Raw genomic sequence first — 22,795 nt, 5'->3', positions numbered from 1 at the left:
AACATAGATATATATCATGTTCTGAAGTCCTAATGTAGATAAAGAATGTGGCCTTGATTTTCAATTATATTTATTTCCAAGAAATTTATTTTGGTTTCTCCATATTCCATTTTTTATTAAAATTATTAGTTACCGCCATACTTTTGTTACATACATTGTGTATTTTAGGCATCTGTAGTTTTTATTTATAATTTTTATACTCATAGAATATTTTTAAATTATACAATAAAAATAATTGTAAAACTGCATTATTCCTGTTTTATTTTCAAATTTACATCTCCACTTAAAAATATTAAAATTTCCACCTAGATGTAATAGGTATTTTCACGTTATTTTATTATTTTTGTTTTCAAAATAAATAAAAAAATATGATGGTAACGATTCATATTTTTTTTGTGGGATGTCGGATAAAATATGCGTATTTTGAATTACCCGAAAACGAGACGTAATGCGCCCAATGGGACAAACGGCACGTATGACGTTTTGGGGCCAAACTTGTACACAATGTTTATTAGAAGCCCAATCGGCGATTGTAATACGTGACGTCAAAATGACATGATGCCAACTGAGAGCCGTTTTGTCTATGCTAAATATGCATTGTATTTTTAATGTTATTTCCGACTAGTGAAAATACCCTATTCTCTTAATACAAATTAAGACACAATGAGGAAGCTTAGTATGTTTTTTTTCACATGTAACATTTTACCAAGCCTAAAGTTTTCTGTTGTAAGCAATTTATTGAGTAATTTATCACGCTGAGTTCAGTATATAGTTTAAATTGGATAAAAAAAATGTTTTCTTACACGCGGTAAAAATTATAGCTATTGTACAACGAAGTATAAACAAATAAAAAAAAATGTTTTTATAAAACTGAACTGCTTTGAATGACGTCACGAGTTTTCTGGTTTCAGTTTCAGCGTTTATTTAATAATTATAAGAATTTGTTACCCACTAAGTCTAAAGACTTTTCGGTGGTTTATGGGAAGCCTTTTCACCAATTAGCAGAACTCACAGGCGGAGTAATTTTAAAATTGCAAAACTCTAAAAAATCATACTGCTGATATTATGATTTGTAAATTTATTTTTGTGGTTTAGTTTGATAGTCGAATAAATAACAATAAAACCACTGAACTTCCTCGTTGATGTCATTCGCAGGATTTATGATAGACCAAACGATGACACTTTGAATACTCATGTGTTTGAAATGGGTTCAATTTAAAAATAAAATTTCACACATATTAGAAAAGTTTAGAGCTATCATGTCTAAGAAAATAATTTTCGTAAGCGCTAATCTTTCTCGCTAGAAAGGCTTTAATATCTCAACAGAGACAGGAAATAATTATTTGAAAGATATCTCGTCCGAGATGAAGGAATGGGGAATGTGGATATCTAGGCATGAACAGGGCTTATTCCCTGTAATTAGCTGATTTGAGTGATTACTTTATACACTATGTAACATTTACCATTTTCCCTAATATTTGTGATCTCCACTTCTACACAATTTTCCGAAGTTTTATTTACCTGGTAAAAGCAGGTGTCCTTTCACATTGCGAGTATTTCGTCGGGTTTCTGGCCTAAGTTGGTAACTACATTTTACTAGTAAGATATTTCACCTATTGCCATAAAAACACCAAAAATTCAACGGTTTTTACCCATAAGAAAGCATTAAATCGTCGAGTTTCCGGCACAAGCTGGTAACTATATTTTACTAGTGAGATATTGCACATTTAAAGTTAAAAGCTCACCCCAAATCAATAATTCAAGTAAAACTGCAAGTTGAAATATTATTTTTTGAATTTATAAAATATGAATTATTTTTATTAAATTTTTCAACAAAGATTTTTTGATGCCGTTTAAGGCATCTATTTTTTTTTTAATGATGACAAACTTGTGCTAGAAACCCATGCTTTCTCATAGGCAAAATCTGTTGAATTTTTGGTGTTTTTTATAGCAATATGTGAATGTTACACGGTGTGTAAAGTGATCACTAAACCTGCCAATGTCTGTTGAGATATCGATATCTCTTGATGAAATCCTAAGATGGTTAAAATTTCAGCATTGGTCTACAAACATTTGGACACACTAAAAAAATGGTGTTAACACATTTGATAAATTTATATGGTAATAACAGATAACTGGCCGGTGCCGACTGTTACATGGTGGGAAATTTGGACTTTCGGGCTCAGTTAATTAGTGCTTCGGGCCTCGGTTGATTAGGTTCTCCGATATCTAGAAATATCGCCCCACCGGGCCTCACAATGTTTTTTTTGTTGTTCAGAGCAATAGAAATGCAATAAAGAAGAATCTGTCATTCAAAATAATGCTATAATGTTCAGATAGGTACCTAAATATATCAAATATCCACCCAAAACGTTAGCGATCGAGGCATCCTCCCCAGCATATGACCGAGCTGGGTCCACCGCCACACATCCTCAAAACGCTCGTTATAGAAGGCTGCTGCGTCCGTTCCAGACTTCAGTGTTAGTTATAAAATTTGAATTCAATTATAGTTATTTACGACATGCTGAAAATGGTTCCCAATATTGAAATATTTGCGTAAATCATAAGAGCCCAAATATTAATGTTAAATACATGGGTATTCCTATATGTATTGATATATTTTTTTATTTAACTTTTTGTTTATAATGTTAATTGTACATTGGCGGGCTTATTGCCAAATGGCAATTTCTCCCAACCGACCAATAAAATAAAAATTTTATGTTTATAATTCAAGTTAAAACATATTCAATAGAAAACAAAGATAAGAAAAAAGCTAAAGGTATTTAAAAATAGAAATAAATGTATTTGTGTATAAGTTACCTTAAATCAATACCATTACTCAATGGGAAAAGGGAAAAAAGAGGAAAGAGGAAAGGAGGAAAGATTAAGGAAGAGAAAGGACATGTTTCTTCAGACGTGGTTTAAACAGAGATACTGGAGTAACATTTTTGATGGTGGATGGGAGATGATTCCACAGTCGAGTGGCATGGACACTATATGAGTTAGAGAAGAAAGAGAAATTGTGAATGGGTATTAAGAGTGTCTTGAGAATTAGAACGAAGAGGTAAACCATGAATTGATAAGTGTTGAAATTTTTCACGCAGGTATATAGGAGCGTTAGGACTATGAATTACATTGAACAGAAGTGAGAGGGAGTGATAGTCTCTCTGCTGTCTAATTTTGAGCCATTTCAGTTGCCTACGATAATCAGAAATGTGATCATATTTCCTAAGACCAAAAATATATCTTCTGCATGTATTCTGAAGTCGTTCAAGTTTATCGAGTTGCTCACAGCTTAAATCAGTCATGGAAACATCAGCGTAATCTAGAATGGGTATTGGTAATGATTGTACCAGAGTGCATTTAGTATTCATGGGTAAGAATTTTTGCAACCTTCTAAGTTAGTGTAGACTGGAAAATATTTTACGACTTAATTCGTTAGTATGAGCTCGCCAGCATAGATGTTCAACCATTAGTACACCTAGATTTTTTACAGATTTCCTGTATTGAATATTGGTACCATTGACATTAAAAGGATTAAGTAAAGATACGTCTAACTTACTAAGTATTCTTTGACTACCCGCAAACATAATTTCTGTTTTAGATGGTTTTATAAGTAAACCTTTCTCTTTTGTCCATGTTGACACGCAATCGAGTGTAGAGGAGACAGGAGGAATGGCGTTCACTTAAGGGAAATACGCTGTATTTTTCAAAATATTAATTTTATTTCTAAATTTAAAAAAATGACAAGTTACTATTCATTAATTAACATTTTAACACTAAACGTATTTATCTTAAAGCAGGTTTGAGCGCCATTGCCCCTGACTTTGGGTAATGCCGCTCAGGCTAAGGGGTAATGCCGCTCAAACATGTTTTTGGAAATATATCTATTAAGATCCATTTTCATTACACTAGTATGCGTGAGATCAACCTTATACAATTAATGTAAAATCTACAATCAAAAATTAGCATCAATTATCCCTATTTGTACGTGAGATCAGCCTTATATGGTTTAAAAAATAAAGTTTAATCTTCAATACCAAATGAACTTTAATTATTATTATTCGTAGCTATATATTCATCTTTGCGTACAGAAACTGAAGGGTTGCGTCTTATAAAGCCGTGTACCCAATCCAATCCAGCTGTTTTGCTGCTTCGATCAAAATTATTTTTGATATTGTTGAGCTCAGCATATTTATAATCATGTTTACGCAAATCTGTAACACTTAGTCCATAGTATAGCGAACCCAGCAACTTAACTTGTTCAGCAATGTCATTTTCTTGCTGTGAGGTGAAAATGGGCTTCCGACCTAGTCTTGGGTTGCTCATATTTTCACTTTTTAGTCGATCCCTCAAAGTAGTAAATGGTATGTTAAATCTTTTTGTGGTTTTTTTTTGACATCCCTTCTCCAATCGCAGTTTTAGCAGATTGAAGATCTTTCTCCCTCCAATCCGCTTAAGCGGTGGTTCTTTGACGATTTCTTGGCATATCTATAAGAAAAAGAAAAAAAAGTCACCAAACGGGGTAATGGCGCTCAGGTGAGCGGTATAACCCAGAACGGTCGTTTTGTAATTAACTTGAAATTTAAAAACATTCATATACAATTGTTTAAAATTGGTTACATTATCATAAAACATAATAGTTTTGTATTCAAAAAAATTATGTCAATAATTATAGTATTAAAGTCTGGATTTACCGACGAAAATACCGAACCAAAAATTAGATCAGCGCAGTCGTATACGGAAAAATGTATTCCACGATCGCGTGCCATGAGCTGACTTCCTGCACGTATCGCTGTCTATTAGGGACCCCCGCGTCCTTCACGCGACGCCCAGTGTTGCTATATTCCATTTTGACAAAGTTATAGGGGTGAGCACCATTACCCAGTGAGCGCCATTACCCAGTGAGCGCCATTCCACCTGTCTACCCTATATGACCTCGATTCTACCGCTTCGTTGGTGTTTTCAGGTCTGCAATGAAGATATAGTTGGAAGTCATTTGCATAGAAATGATATGAACAATTGAGACATTCTGCTATCGGATTGATAAACAGGGAAAATAGTAATGGTGATAAAGCTCCACCTTGAGGTACTCCAGCGACAATATCAAGCCATTCCGATTGATGATCTGGTGTCTTGATGCATTGTTGTCTAGCTCGCAAATACGATCTGAACCATTTTATAACCGGTTGTGTCATATTTAGTATTTTGAGCCTAGCTAACAGAAGATCAAAATCTACAGAGTTAAAACGCTGCTGAAGTCGAGTAATATTATCAAGGTTAGAATTTTGTTATTCATTGCGTATCTTATGTCACCTGTAACCTTAATTAAAGCGGTAGTTGTACTATGGCCCGCGAGAAAACCCGATTGGTTGGAATCCAGAAGATTATTTGACAATAGATAATTATTGAGCTGATTATATACAACTCGTTCAATGACTTTGGAAAAATTTTTAGAGTAGATATAGGTCTGTAATCTTTGACAGAAAATGGCAAAGAATTTTTGAAAAGTGGTATAGTGAATGTTTTTTTTCAAGCTTCAAGAACGTCATACATGGTATTTTTGTGATACTGTGGGAAAAAGACAACTGCACGTCGGACTGATTATGCTTAACTGAAATCGACAAAATTGACGTGTCGTTGGGCCGTTTTCCGTACCTCAAAACTAAAACAATTTCGTTGTTTTTTTTAAAAAGAGTACCAGAATAAAATTTTCTGTGTCAATACCTTTTGCGTTTTTAAAAAATATGTATCGTATTTGTATACCGTACGCCTGAAGACGGCAGATAAAACTGGGCGCTATTATAATTTTTTGAATGGTTCAAGTTTCCATAATAAAGTATTAATCAAAAAACAAAACTATAGGGATACGCCAATGGTAAATATCAGTAGTATGCAAAAAAATATCCAGAGAGAAAATGCGGGAATACGTTTGTATAAAGAAAAATGAGACCGCGTTTCCTCTTAATAACAATTATTTATAAATAACAGGAAGTTTACTATTTATTTTACTATTCTTAATAACACAAATTCTAGTTGGATGGTGTTATGCAAAAAATAAGTCAAGCCACAAAATCGTAAAAAAGGAGTTAGTGTCAGAATTATGATCCAAAAGTAATATTCTTACTTTGAAAAAATTCTTTGATGGGTAAGCGAATGTTGAGTTTTGATAAAACGGTCGTCAATTCTAACTGAAGGTTAAGAAATATGTTTTAAACAACTTATAAATAAAATATGTGTACATTGTTATTATTAGAACACATAATAATACGTTCATATGTGTCCTACTTTTATATTTAAAATAATGAATAAAATATGAATAAATTTATATACAATAGAAATCAATTTTCAAAATGTATTGGTGTGAATTACCCAGAGAACATTAAATTTAATTTAATCTTTTTATATGCATAATAATATCGTTGTCAATTTTCTCAGTAATGTAAATGGAAAGTGAATACATCAAATCACTACTTATTAAGTGCCCGTGTTTGTTGATTTGAATTATTTTGCTCTCAAATGAGCGCTCACTCTCACACAAAAGTGCTTTCAAACATTGACGTAATTTTTTGTCCGAAAATTTGTAACCGTCTGTCGGGGCGGGTGGCGGGTGGCGCGGCGGGTCGCGCAAAAAGTTTCGCGGGCCGCATGCGACCGGCGGGTTTGGCTTGGACAAGCCTAATTTCAATGGGCTGGGAGCTAGGACTGAACAAAACTAGAATTAGGTACATTATTTCATGGTCCGTCACAAATTATGTTGATAATAATAAGAATAATGTTTTTATTTGATAACGATAATTGGTGTTAAAAAATAACAGTAAAATAAAGTACAAAAAATAGGTTAAACTGATAATATTCTGGCGCTTTGATCTTCATCTTTGATAGGTCAAGGTGACAAATAATGAGGAAATTCAGTGGTTTTTTATTTGCCATATACTATAGACTATAAACAAAGCGAAAATCATTTATTTACAGTAATATCATGGTAATATTGTCGGCCTTGTGGTGTAATGGTTAGCGCATTTGCCTACCATGCAAGAGGTCTCGGGTTCGATTCTTGACATGGCTGATATGAAATATTTATTTAAAAGGGTGTTTTCACACTAGAATATTTCATAGTCACCAAACTGGTACCCGGAGCGTACGACTGATCATCTTACCTTCACGGGACAAAAATGATCAAGATACGCTGCAATTGGTGTACCAATGCAGTGCCCTATGCACCGTTAGGTGCGGAAAGGGTATGATGATGTATATCATAGTATGAAAATTAAAAATCAGTTTTGAGGCGTTGCCCAGTAGATGAAATACATAATTCAGCCAGATGAATATCACCCGCATAATTACAGGTTTAGTTCATTTACTTCACAAATGTCAACAGATGAAACAGTTGAGGAAATACGGATGTTTAAACATAGGCAGAATGGTGAATATCACAACGTGTAAAGTGGCCATTTAAACCATAGATAGGTCATATGCCCTGTAAAACACTATTGAATTTTAAAAGGCAGTGTATTAATTTATTATCTCCAAATTGAAATACTCAAATAATACAATGTTGTTTTAAATTGTATCCCTTTTATTAGCTTATATCTGCATTATTAATTATTATTTTTCTAACTTCTTCTAAATTTAAGATTCTTTTAACATAACCGATAGGAAAAAATGAGCTTCTGTTCTCTCTACTGGAATATATGTATGTATGTATGTATGTATGTACTGTATGTAAGATTAGTTTTTATATTTTTTTATTTTCTTATTCTTAATATTTCATTTAAATTTTTTGCTACTTTTGTGTAAAATACAAATCTGTTCTTTTCCTTCATAGGATGAATTGTAAAAAAAGTCTACTTTATATAAAAATATATGTAAAAAAAAACATGTAAAAGCCTACAAGGCGTTTAAATAAATAAATGAAATAAAAAATGAAATTCCAAGACTTTCATATAATCTCTCCGAAATGTTTTCTGTCTATTTTAGAATAAATTTAGAACATAAATATTAAATGAAAAATAAATAGTAATATATCGGCTTGCGTTCATGAGAAGATGTATGAATGTAAAGGAAGCGAGATCTGTATGTAAGGACAGAGTGATATGGGGCTCTATCCTCTCTGCCTACCTCTACGGAGAAACGGCGTGATGGTTTGTTTGTTAGTTTGTTTAAAAGGAATTAAAGACAACATACAAAATAAATGATCACATGTGAAAATCTATTGAATTTTAGACATTCTTATTTTTATATTTGTAAATAAGGGTCAGTGCTAAACAAGCTCCTGATGTCACTGCGATCTGTGTAGATCTATTTTGTGACGGACTTTCAAAAACCTTCAAAAGCTTCGGGCTACTGAATGTAGGGCGAGTGCTCTCATATCTATTGCCCCCTCCATGCCCAAGTCCTGAAGAAACGTGGTCTTACTCTTCGTCATACAAACGTATTCCGTATCTTCTTTCTGGATTATGGGACTGGAGCAACGATTTATTTAAACACTATAGACCATTGGCGTGTCTCCAACGTTGTGTTATTTTTATAAATTGCTTCTAATAAGACCTAGGACCATCAATAAACCCAAAAAGCGTCCAGTTTCCTCTGCCGTCTTCTGATGTACGGTATACAAATACGAGTATGATAAATCATTTTGAAAAACGCAAAAGGTACTGACACAGAAAAATTATTTCTAATGCTCTTTCTTAAATAAAAAAAATCAGTACAGTCTTGAGCTGCGGAAAACTGGACAGCGAATCGTCGATTTTATCCATTTTAGATAGGCAATATTAGTCCCACAGTTGTTTTTTTCTCGCAGTATCGGGGAGTCATTTGCGAGAGTGACAGAAAAACAATGTTTAAATACCTATTCATCAAAATTCTTCGGCACGCATATCCCCTTAACATAGGAAAATTCTCGTTAGGCATGACCAGAAATTACCCATGTATTACGACATCATAATTGTAAGTTTTTAAAAAAAATAGATCAAATAAACTATTGTAAATATTCCCAGGGCCCCGATTAGTTATCTTCGACCGTCGAAGAAAAATCGATACTTGTGTACTTAAATGAGTATATTTGCATGGACATTTAAAGTTTCTTCGTCGGTAACCTATAATTGAACATGTTTAAAAGGAAAAAATGTAAGCATATTCTGCTTTTCATACAGAAAACTTACATTTACCTTCTAGATAAAATTTAAGATAAATGTAAACTTTCCATTTTAATCAGAACCCTGACGTGATTTTTTACAGAAATGGCCTTGAATAAATTGGAATCGGGTTTTTTTTTTCTTTCCTTTTTTGAGAAAAGAACAGCATTGCAAAAATTATCGAAATATTTATGTGTTAAAACTGTTACAAACTGATTTTTTAAAAGCCGTTTATAGTTTCCTACTTACAGACATTCTTTTAAAAGCTAGGAATTGAACATGAAAAAGAAATAGAACTAAAATAATAGGCATGGTTTGCATATTTTAGGTGAGTAAAGTACATGTTTGTGAATAAGTTACGTTTTAAAAAATATTGGAAATAAAAGATAAAACATTTATTCGCGTTCACTTTGAGAGCGCGATCTGCTTTACCGACGCCGGCGCGTCGCGCGTCATTCGGAGGCTGTATGCGAGGACGGCGCGGGCGCGGGGCGGGGAGCAGGGCAGAGAGAAGAGTATGCCAGTACCCGCGCTTCATTCGAAAACTTCCGAAAAGTTCCGTCACAGACCATCCACTCTTTCTGGTACCCTGATACCGGTTGGGTTTAGTGCGTTCCGCGATCTTGTCCGGGCAGCTCGCGCCGACGGATACGCAACTTGACGTAACTTCCCTTCGATCATCATGCCGGGGGCTGTGCTCATTCTATTGCTGTTTTTATCGGCCGCATCGACCGTAAGTAAATTATTTATATTTTTTTAATGTGAGAGAAATAAAATAAAAAGTGACCAAAATTCAAGATTCGCGCGGCAATTGAAAACTTCAGCGCCAGGCTTAAGTTTTAAACAATAAACATACTTTAGTTATTATATCTATATTTTTAAACCAGTCAGTTTTAAAACCACAGTAAAAAGAAAAAAAATACGAACACTGATTAATACGAACGTTCTAACTAAATTATTTTTATAATTTATTTAAATTTTAATATTTACATCGCTACGGGTACTTACAACGTTCAAAATGTGCGCTTTATCTGACAAATAAAAATACATTATTGTGATGCAGGTTATCTGCCTTTATATCATAAATAAAAACATTGCCAACTTTAATAAATTTATCAATTTTTATTTTCGTAAAAAAACATAAAATTCATTTTCACTAGAAGCAATTTCATATTCTAATATGTAGATTATTTTTTTAAATTTTAAACTTTATTAATAAAATTAAATAACAGAAATATGAGATATCACAACGTAAATAAAAGAAAACAATTTATTTGGTAATAATTAAGTTTTAATGTAAAAAAATGCTATATAAATGTAATGAAATATTAGTTTTTATGTCTAATTAAATAAGTTAGTAAAGTTTTAAAATATCGAAATACGAGTGTCGTACTTTGTGTGTGTGCACATTGTAAATAATCCTTTTATCTCAAATTAATATTACAATAAAACTGTCATAAGATAAAAATATAAAAAATCGGGACGAATAAGAAATTAAAAGTATTATTTGATTTAAATGTGATTTCTAAACGAATCCTGGATTAGTAAATTAACAGCATTCGTTGTTTAAGGTTATTTCCATTTAAATCATAAACTATACAAAAACTTCAACTTTGCATCTTGGAAGTAATATTGTGCATTGATAATAATTATACGTGAATATCTGCTTTCTGCGATTACAGTACGATGTTATTAATTCAGAAGATAATTGTACAAAATAAAGATTTATTTTTAGATTTCTAATTTGAATAAATGTGTCATGAATATGCGTAGGCGAACATTTTCATTCATTGTGTGCATTATAATATATATGAATAAGGTATTAAAAATATTGGCCTAATCCGCGATGCAGTTAAGAACATAGTGGAGGAATGTTGGAGTAATAAAAATAATTTCAAAATATTGATGAATTTCGAAAACTAGACCACTTTAACAGACCGTTAACACGTAATTAGGTTTTATATTTGTGATTAATTATTATTTAAATGAAACATTAATTAAGAAGTATGTTTGGTTTTAGATATATTAGGATATCCAGTCTATGATATATTAATCAATAGTAGAAAATCCAAATATGGGAACATCATTATAAAATTATGTCTGCTTTAACCCCAGCGTGTAACTTAATATTTCGTTAATTATTTTAATAACCGAAAATTATTTAATGCTTTATTCAATATATTCGTGGAAAACGATAAGATTATGATAAAGAGTACAAAACATTCACTTCTGATTTTAAAACAAATAAAAGTATTCGTATTATTAAGCATTTAATGGCTGTTCAGAAAAAGTGGATTTCTATAGTATCTAAATACGAAATGTTAAATTATTTTGGTTTGAAATTTAGAAAATCCTTAATATAAGCATCTTCAGTATTTAAATATGAAAAATTACATTTCCTTTTTCAAGTCACACTTTAATTTAACAATGACCAATATATTTTGTAAAAAAACAGGATGGTGGGCTATATCCGAGTTGTAAAGTATACATTAATCATCTTTACGATTTATTTTTGAAAATGGTGTTGTATTATCAATATTTGGGCACATTTATTGAATGAACTTTATTGGAAATAACTCGTAGACCTAGTTAACACTCGAATCATTAGTACACTCGGTTATGACTTATGACATGATACGTAAAAATATAATTTCAGTGATGAAACAAAACGTTTTTTCTTATTAAGACCTCGTTTGAAATGCGTGTTATCTGCTTCATTTGTGACATTTGCTGACTTTTGATAAAATGCTTTAAGTTTATCGGCAATTTTTTTTTAGCAGATAATGTTTTTTACTAACTTAATTAGTTCAGAAATAATATTTAAGTAGAAAAATATGAGCAGATAACAAAATGGTGTAATGATTTATAAACTTTAAATAAATATTTCATCTTATATAAGGCAACATGTTATATAAATACTTGCTAATTTTTATTTTCAGTATTTTGGTGCGTTGCTTACATTTTATATGTATTTCTTTTCAAGCGATAGTTACGGGTCGTTTTGCAAAACTATTCATTTGCGTGTTGTGGTGTTACATTTAAGTTAAGATAATTATAACATACTTAATTATCAAACAACTTCACACAGTTTGATACATTTCTGTTGAATACTTACTGTTTTTATTTTCAAAGAACCTTTTTTTTAAAATTTGTTAATCGATATTTTTGCACCAGTCACTTTTAGAAATTAAAATATTTAATTTATGTAATAAAAAATAACATCATAAAGACAAAATATTGCGTTCGTGAATTACAGCGTTTGAGTGTTTTATAAGTTTTATAAACACGCGTCTTAAATTTATGCTGAACCTATTCGTTTTTTTTGGAATTAAGTATGACTGAGACCTTAAAATGATCTAATGGCTTCATAATCCTCTGCTTTGTATGAAACTTAAGACGATTGCTTTTATTGTACCGTAGATTTTTACGCATCCGAGACGAATAGGCGATTTTACGAGTTTTCACATTGTCAAGCTCATGATAGTAATTCTTATCAATTTCATATTTATAATTAAGTTTATTTTAGTACTTATGTACGATATTTTTTCGATTCGATACAACAGAGAAATATTATTGTTATCTAAAAATATGTAAAGCATGAACGTTGTTGGATGTTTACGCTAAAAAAGATGTATAATATATGGTGTGTGAAAGGATCGCCTTTGTTTGAAAATTACTGCAGCTTTCAATGCACTGGGCATTACTTAATAAAGCAAATATTGGGTCATTTCGGATAATTTTATAGAAATAAAATACCATCGAGATATTAACATATTATATCATAATGTATGTATGTATATTATTTTAACACAATTTTATGTAGGTACGTACAGTCCTGCATCCTGCCAATGTAGATAAAGGACGTTCTCATTTTGTTGCGTTTCTATGTCCTGGATATTATGCAATTTATTTATATATCCAGCCATATTTTGCACATTACTGTTAAAGGACTTTCCCTATGACTTTTGTGTATTGGGTGTTAACATAAGTTATGTCCGTTTTTTTCCAAATGAAGAGAACAAGGAGACACAACAAAAAAAATATAACAAATTAGTTAATATTGATTACAAAAGTCTAATATTTAATTAACTATGCATTTATAAATGAGAAGTTTTAGTTTTTTATGTTTTTGTTATATTACATAAAACATAAAAAATCTCCATCTTAGGACAGGCCGATCCATGTTAGATGGAGACTATCCTAACCAGAGGAGGCTCAGTATTCATTTTCCAATTAACTAGTTTTATATAGATTGCCTCGTGTTAAATGTGTATCCTTATTTATGCTATAGATATATAAAAGAAATAAAGAAATGTATCCTCATTCATTATTTTTCAACAAATTAGTCAATAATTCATAGCATCTTCATCGTACACTGCGCAAATATCACGATCCGCTCTGGCAACTTTATTCCCTCGATTGAACGTGAACAGAAGGAGGTATCAAAAATGCTAACTTTCGTCTAGTTGACATTCCATTTTGAAGACTTGTAATCAAAGAAAAAATGTGACGTAAAAGCGAACACAATGTCTCGTAGAGCAGAAAATATGTTTTCAGAATGACGTATATAATCATTTTGTTTTGCTTTTGAAGCTCATTTTTAAATTTGGAAAAAACCTGACACAACTTATGTTAGCACTTGATAGTATCAGTCTTGGAGATTTGTTTGCAGCAAACACCCCAATCTCATTCTGCATTCTTCGCGGTCTTGATCAGTTTATTTTAACTGGTCGTATCAAGAGGAGTAGTTTTCTGGTTGACTTGATCAATATGCTCTCGGCGGGGTCGTCCTACAATTCGTCTACGGTTCGTTCCGTTACTCCCAAAACAGTATGCGAGAATTCTTCACTATCGAAATGTGGCCGATCCCATTGGCAAGACTTCTTGGTAGTGCCGCGGGGTAATTACCACAACTAGGTCACTTCAAAATCAGCCCTGGTGAGTTACCCACCGAAACACAGCTTTTTATCCTCCACCGTAAATGCTACAAATAGACAAGTCATGCATTCAAATCATCATAATATAATTTTAATGAATGATGACTCGCCTATTTGAAGCATTCATATCTTCAGTGGGTAGCTCAAAAGTGCTGATTTTGAAGCTACCTAGTTGCAGTAATCACCGCACGATATGATATTTAGAGAGCCTTAGTGCCAATCTTCTTCAATATAATCATATAGGTGGGGCTTCATCATTTATTATGTGGTCTCTCAATGTGACTAACAAATTACAACAGGGGTGGTATTCCAAACGCTCTCGCGACCGTACTATCTCGTGTATTTACATACAAAATACGCGAAAAAAAACGTTTTCTCGTGCCGGGAGAGCGGTTCAGAATAGCACCTCAGGGATTGAGAACATTTCAAAGAAGAAAAATATGGAAGTCTAGGCATTTACGGGGATTATGACGTGTCATTGGCTGGTTTAAGTGGCCAATTTAGACACTGTGACATTCACCATTTTGCCTGTGTTTGAACATCCATATTACCAGTTGATTTTAGTGAAGTTAAAGAGCTGAAACTATTATTGTTGCGAAGAGATTCATCTGGTAGAATTATTTCCGATACTAGGCAACTCCTGAAAACAATTTTCCAATTTTAAAACTTCTTGGACCAGTTGGTTTTATTACAAAATTTTGAGTTAGTCCAAATGGTTGTAGACAAAAGACTGGATTTTACCTATTATCATTAATATTTGCAAATTATAACAGGGATGGGAAACATTTTAGAGAAGGGAATATGGAAGTCCAGGCATTTACTCTCTATGAGACCACATCTTAACAGATTCTCTCTTTCAACGCGATGAATTCGTTTTCTCCATGAGTTTATTAGGAATGTTGTATTGTTTTCGTTAGTAAGTTATTTTAAGTAAATAATATTTTACCTAAATTTATTCCTACAGATTAGGAAAACAATTTTTAGAAGGAAGTATGGAAATCTTGGCATTTATGAGTCCTTATTACCTGTCATTGACCGGTTTAAGCGTCCAATTTACACTCTGTGTAACATTCACCGTTCTTAATAACTCCCTAGGGAGAAAACCTAGCATGTCTGCAAACATTTTGATATATAAAAGCATTGTTGATTATAAAAACCGGAGTAAGAAGCATAAATTTGAAAAAGTTTTTTTAGGCGTTACCTAGTTTAATGCGACAATTCAGCTCTACGGAAAATTGGATATAAAAAGAAATTAACCCTGGGTAAAAATAAAAGCATTAAATTGCACAGCGAAGATTCTTGAAAATGTATGAAAAAATGTATTTAGTTATTTAACACTTTTTATACATATACAGTTTATATACATATAAGGGTGGGCATATTGCCTTAAGGCAATTTCTTCCTACCTACCCAAGCCGTTCAGTTTGAGAAAATTACAAGCACATGGACATATTGAATCTTACAATTTTATACAAAAATTAAAAACAAAGATTAAGAAAATAAAAATACACAAAAAATAAACACTATACTAGGAAGAGAGGAAAGGGAATGGGAAGGAAATAAGAACGATAAAGGAACAACTTAAATATTTAGATAGTGACATTTCAATCTTAACAATAATAATATTTGGCTGAAAAATCACCCCAAGGGCGCTTTACAATTGTACACCTAAACTTTCTTGATTTGAATGTAAATAAAGAAGGGCGTCTCTTACATTAGTGGATAGATTATTCCACAATTGAGCAGCTACTGCTGTGAAAGAGGAGGCAAGAAAATTAGAGCGATGAAAGGGTATTAAAAGTGTTCTCTCGTTTCTAAAACAAAGAGAACATATATAAGAACTAGAAAAGCGACCGGTTATTTTTGTCGATTTTACACGCGATTGAGGCTCTGACCAACGCTTTGTTTTAAGTCCTTATACTCCTTATTAATTAAAAAGGGTCTCGTCATTTTATATGGCTTCGGATCCAATCCGATTTTTAATACGGCTGTATTATGTACATTCGGTGTGTAAACGAACCATTACATAGAACTTTATATTTGTGGGAAAATGGTTTTCTTTGCGATTTGTGATAAGGGCGCATGCGCTAATGCCCTAACACGCCCATACCTGTTGCACATTACACGATTTCTACCACACACACGCGCTACTTAGGCACTAAATTCTTTATTCGATATTCAAACATCGTATGTTTTTATTCGTTAGAAATTGAGCAAAAAAATTAATATTTCATTTTCGCGACATTACTATTCCATGTCTGGCAGATAAAAAATACAGTTCTGAGTGTAAAAAAGAGTCGATGGCTCGCTCCTCTCAGGTAAAAAACTTCAAAATGGATATCAAATGAAAATAAGCCCACCCTTTGTATTTTTGTTTCAATGGTCTTGAACTGGCACCTGAAGCGTAAGACTGATCACCTTACCTTCCATGTAGCAAAAAGTTCTAGATATGCTGAAATTGGAGTGCCAATGCAGTGCCCTATGCACCACTAGGAGTGGAAGGGAAGTAATGATGGATTATGATGATGATGAAGTATTGAGATTTCCATCTCTAAATCTATCAACATATTTTTTATGCAAAAAGTTCCACAGTAGATTTCCTCCGAAATTGAACCATGAGCCTTATGTACATTAGTCTAACACGTTAACCCTTCCTTTATTGTGCTAAATAATCAACGCGTTCCGGTGCTGTGCAATACACACACAAAAATTAGGAATTTGAAATCTGGAAAATTGAACATTATAGTCAATTTCTTCAATTAACTATATTTGAAGTCAAAAGTATTTTTTTTCAAATATAATCGCTAAAATCATGTGAAAAACCATTTGCTCACGTTCCTAGCGCTAGCAAACGGACCGTCCTTAGTGAAGCTCCGAGAGCAATTGAGAGCAACTGATGATTTGTGGCAGTGGTACAGGCTAGCCTGCGTCACGCGTGAAGTTGTCTCCCGCGCTCGCGAATATATCTATAGCGTCGAGAGTGAGACGTTAAGCGTGTTTACGACACCTGTTTATTCTGTACTATTTTACTTCATCGCCGCGACAATGCAACACATCAGTAAGCTTTTGATTGTATAGGTGATTTATCTTCAATTTATGATAAAATGCTTTTCTGTGGCCAATAAGTATTTATTATTTTAACATATTACAACAGAGATGAAGAACATTTAAGAGAAGGAAATATAAAAGTCTAGGCATCTACAGGGCTTATGACCTGTCAATGGCTGGTTTAAATGGCCACTTTACACACTGTGTAACATTCACCATTCTGCCCATATTTGAACATCTATATTCCTTAAATTCGTCCATCTGTTGGTGTTTGTGAAGTTAAAGAGCTGAAACCTTTATTTATGAGGGTGAGATTCATCTAATTGAATTATTTCACCTACATAATAGGCAACGCCTGTAAATGTTATTTTTTCAATTTCTATACTTCTTCAGGACCAGGTGGATTTATCAACAATATTTTGAGTTTGTCCAAATTTTTGTAGACAAAGACTGTTATTTATTATTTGATGATATTTTTTTTCAATGGATACGTAAATGTTTGACGAAGGAATATTGAAAATCTTAACCCAGCTTTTATTATATTTACAGATATGCAAAAGTTATTAGATGCTGTGTGTACTGGCTACACATCCCCGGGAAGAGTTACGCACGAAAACTTAGTGTTGATATATTCACCATCGTTGCCGTTAAATGTCAGAAACAATTGAATGTAGTTATGCAGAAAGCAGCCAGTCATAGAAAAGTGAAACTGAGATAATAGCACCTTTATGAAACGAGTGAATAATCAAATCTACTCAACAGCTGGAATATTTTTGAATTTGACAAATGATAAACAATGAATACATATATAGAGTTTTTTTTTACATCATTATCAAAAAAATAATTTTGTATTTGACTAGTTTTAATGATTTTTAAAGTATCGTCAGATTTTTCTAGTTCTGTGGGTGTTTTTTGCGAATTGAAAAATGCTGTGATTGATTATTACAGTTTGTTGTATGAAAGCGGCCTGACTGATTTTAGCAGAACGTAGAATTGACCTTGCTGCACCCGATAACACCAATATTATTTTTTTTCAAAATTGTGAACTGGCTGCTTTCTGCATAACTACGTTCAATTATTTCACTCGGGGCAGCACCAGCGCCAACTATCCAGTCTATATGGAGGTGGACCTCGTGTATCTACTCTGTGCCCGACCGATTTGAACACTGCATGAAGTCGACGAATGTTTGGGATATCGATGTATGACAGGGTTACGAATAACAGCATTGGATGAGAAAAAGCGAGCTGATAGCTATAATAAAGAAAAATCATTAATAAACATAAACATAAATAAAAAATTTTAAAGTAATAAAGGTCCATGTGATACTGTCCCGTGAAAAAAATAATTTTTGTTACTTATTAGTAGCACAAGAAATATTTTCAAATTTGTAATTTGAATTCCCACGAAAACGGTCATTCCATTGGCCACGCCCCTAATACGCCACGATTCATGTTTATTTGTTGCGGCATTGAAATTTGTGTAGAACAATATCATGAGTCTTAACGCCACAACTACCAAGGCCAAACACGTCGCGGTTTTCTACGGACGTATTTTTATTAAATTTCTTTTCCACATTTATGTATGAAAACATTTCTCCACAATATCCATATTGATTTTGAATATACAATTACTTATTTAAATACATTTCATAAATTTTATCGGTATTTGTAGTATGTGAGTCACTTAGATAGTTTGGTCATGTAGGACGAATGGACGAAGAAAGTACAGAAATATAATATATTACGAATACGACCAAGATTGACGTGGTATGATTAAATAAATCAATTATAAATTATGTCTGGTCGTGTCAAAAGTCAACACAATAGGGCGTGAATAACAATGTATAAAATTGGAATAAGCTAGAAATGTATTAACAGATAGACATGTGGGAGATTGGGAAATAGCGTGATGGCAGAAGTAGTAGTATAGCTAAAGTTAGGGTTTCCTAGGACAGCGGTGCCCGTATCTTAACGGCCGTAGTGAACGGTGATGCGGTGGACAGCCGTCGTAACGGTGCCTAGAGAGTGGTTTCCTAAGAAAACGTTGTTATCAACACCATTTAACACCGTTTCTCTATGAAACCCCTCTCTAGTCGACGTTACAACGGCTGTCCACAGCATCACCGTTCACTACGGCCGTTAAGATACGGGCACCGCTGTCCTAGGAAACCCTAGCTTTAGTAAACCATAAAAATAAATACACTTTACTCACATTTTTTCCCATTCTTTATTAATTTGACAGAATTTACAACGAAGATAGACAACATTTTCGAGAAAGGAATATGCAAGTCTAGGTTCTAACAGGAGTTATGGCCTGTCTTTGATTAATTTAAGTGATTTTTTTACACATTGCGTAACATTAACCATGTTGCGTGTGTTTGAACATTTATATATATATTTTTTAAATTGTACAATTATTGAGTTGCGTAAATCATTACATGTAATAAAGAACTAAAATACTTTTCAATTTATCATAATTCTTTGAAAACTAATTTCCGTTAAGATTGATATTTCAACATAAACGAGTTCTCTTGATCTTTAAGTCTGTTTTCGAAAAGGTTCTCGACATCAGTTGAAATATCTATGAATCTTGATTAACCGCCTAGATTGTTAAATCTGGTCTTTGAAATTTGGACATACTTAATTGAATCCATTGTGAAGTAAACCAATATCAGAGTTTTTTTCACATTTTTTTTATGAAACTATTTTGCGATGTTTTGTACGTAAAGAACCAGGGTCCCATTTTTATCTAGAAAGGAAAATTAAGTTTTCTGTATGAAAAATACAATATTGTTTCTAAACATATTCAATTACCGACGAAGATACTTAGAATTTTCATACACACTTTCGTACAGAAATATCGATATTAGCTTTTACCGTTTCAGTATTTACCGATAAAGATAGCCGTTCATAATCGCGGCCCAGGAAAAAAAGGTTGTTGATTACCTAAATGTAGGCAAATAAGTTTACTTCACCTTTAAAATATCATATTTTTGAAAAAACCGTATTAAATATCTGTACCTTAGAGGATAAAACACCGAAGTCCTCTTTCGTCATATAAATGTTTTTTTAAGTTGAAATAAAAATCTGAAGACCATTTTGTTTTAGTGCTATTTTTAGATGTACTGATATTTATTATTATCAAAATCGTTATTATTTACATTGAAAGTTCTTTACAGATTGAAATTATCTAATTTTTTCAAAAGTTATGATGTTTTGGAAATAGCATGATCACAAAATCTTATTTCGTGAACATTTCGTTCAATTGGTGACTCCCGTGGTTGATCTTTCAAGTTAAATTTATTATAATTAAGGGAAAGGGACGAATTTATTTGATAATTTTTTTATTTTTTTTTTGAAATTTGTAAAAATTCTACCTCATCTCTGTAGGGATATTAATAAAAATATATACCTACTCCCCCTTGGGAGAAATCCAGATTTGTGTATGTACAAAATACACGTACCAAAAATAATGTTATTTGATAATCCCAAATATTTTAATTTCGCCATTTTCAATGAGTTGTAAATAACTCAGTATTTATTAGAAAATGCGAACCAATTTGTTGTAGAGTGGGGTTCAAACCTCGGGCATCTGATCCATGAGTCCGCGGCATTAATCACGGGGCCACATTTTTTGCTATCCACAACCCAAGTGAATGCTTAAAATAACTGAAATGTTGTACCACGATGTTTTAGTTCCATATTTCTAAGAATATTTTGTTGTTCTTAAGAATTGTTTTAAACTGAACTTTGACGTAAAAAGTTTTTATTGTTTCATTATACACGGCGTGAAAAACCTTTATTTCCAAAAAATATCTAAAAATACGTTATTTTCCCGATAAAGCCCCGGGGTTGTGCGCAAAATCCGCCATAATTTTGTTTTTAAATAATATTATATAATTGTTTCCTGGCATTCCCTTTTGTTACTAAATTTTCAATTTTGTGAGTAAAAATTTGCGCTTTTGTCATATTTAATAAGCAATTACATCATAAAAATAGATTCATATTTGTTTTAGATCAAACAATGACAGTGGGACGACGCCGTGGACGGTTTTAATGTGATTTTGATAATATCTGTTCTAGTATATATGTATTGTAAATATAATGTTTTTATTAGTTAGATATTTATTGCAACAGTGGGAGAAAACATTTTTGAAACGGGAAAATGTATGTCTAGTCATTTACAAGGCTTTTGACTTAGGCACACACTGTGAATATTACAGAGAGAGACAATTTATTTCCGTTATATCATGGATGGGGTAAAGCTTGAACGAGCGTCGACTGCTTGACACTAAGTTATCATTTAATCTACATTTAATATCATATTCAGTAACTTCCTTAAAATGCTTGGATTTGTTCTTAGAAATGCCAAGATTTTTTCAAATACTAAGGTTCTCTAAAAATTGTAAGATTTTAGAAGATATTGTTTGGAATTTAGTTCCATCACTTGGTCGCCAAATGAAACCACATATTCTTTAATGTTAGAGAGAGTACAGAAAAAGTTTCAGCGCTATCTGTATCTCAGGGAGTTTGGATATTACCCGCGGCTTTTTTCTAGGAATGCTAGGCCACCAACCATTGTTGAGGAGAAGGGATATTCATTTCGGTGTTCACTTTTTTCAACTGATTGGTGGTCGCATACATAATTCCGATATTCTGAATGAATTCGGTATATTTATCCGTGATAATCATCTTCGACAAAGGCAACAAATGGTTTTCTACCTACCACGATGCAGAACCAACCTGCCAATGGTTATGCCGGTAGGTAGAGCAATTGTGTTATTCAATCGTATCGCCTCGAATGGCGATATATTTCAGACAGTGGGATTTCTCTTAGGAGGGCTATTTCCAAATTGCAATATGAATGTTTATTTTAAGTGACTTTTTATTTCTCTTTTCTATTTAATCAATCAGTTAATTAATTGTAATGTTCTCAATGTAAATTAATAACTACACGGTTTTCATGTTAAATAGTACGAAATACGAGGTCTTCTTGCATTGGAATAATTGAACTAGCAGTCATAATATTTGTCAATAAAGTAATCATTAATAAACAATATTTTGTGTTTGTCCAAACCTTTGTAGACAAGGACTGGATTCAACTCCCCGGGGAGCTGTAAACATTAACATATTACAATAGAGATGAAGAACACTTTAGAGAAGGTAATATAGAAGTCTAGTTAAGTCTAGTCTAGGGCTTATGACCTGTCAATGGCTGGTTTAAGTGGCCACTTTACACACTGTGTAACATTCACCATTCTGCCCATATTTGAACATCTGTATTCCTTCAATTCTTTCATGTGTTAATGTTTGTGTAGTTAAAGAGCTTGTTGATAAATCCACCTGGTCCTGAAGGAGTATAGAAATTGAAAAAATCACATTTTCAGGCGTTGCCTAGTATGTAAGTGAAATAATTCAATTAGATGAATCTCACCCGCATAAATAAAGGTTTCAGCTCTTTAACTTCACAAACATCAACAGATGAAAGAATTGAAGGAATACAGATGTTCAAATATGGGCAGAATGGTGAATGTTACACAGTGTGTAAGTGGCCACTTAAACCAGCCATTGACAGGTCATTAGCCCTGTAGATGTCTAGACTTCTATATTACCTTCTCTAAAGTGTTCTTCATCTCTGTTGTAATATGTTAAAAATCATTAATATATTAAGGT

At 32.7% G+C, this 22,795-nt stretch overlaps 1 protein-coding gene across 3 annotated transcripts in view; it reads left to right on the top strand.

Annotated features, from left to right (window-relative positions):
• The first annotated feature begins 9,713 nt into the window (after positions 1-9,713).
• The window catches only part of trol (terribly reduced optic lobes), a 439,681-nt gene continuing 426,599 nt past the window's right edge, over positions 9,714-22,795 (top strand). For all 3 annotated transcript variants that reach the window (XM_088226479.1, XM_088226478.1, XM_088226477.1), the window contains exon 1: positions 9,714-9,870. In XM_088226479.1, the coding sequence (XP_088082605.1) occupies positions 9,820-9,870 (51 nt within the window). In that variant the 5' untranslated portion in view covers positions 9,714-9,819. The remainder of the gene's footprint in view (positions 9,871-22,795) is intronic.

Source organism: Micrasema longulum, unplaced genomic scaffold (genome assembly GCF_059751315.1).
Source record: "Micrasema longulum isolate JH-2025_06_02 unplaced genomic scaffold, ASM5975131v1 h1tg000435l, whole genome shotgun sequence".
Classification (NCBI taxonomy): Eukaryota; Metazoa; Arthropoda; class Insecta; order Trichoptera; family Brachycentridae; genus Micrasema; species Micrasema longulum.
The sequence above is the reverse complement of the archived record's forward strand: the minus strand, read 5'-3'. Positions and strand labels throughout refer to the sequence as shown.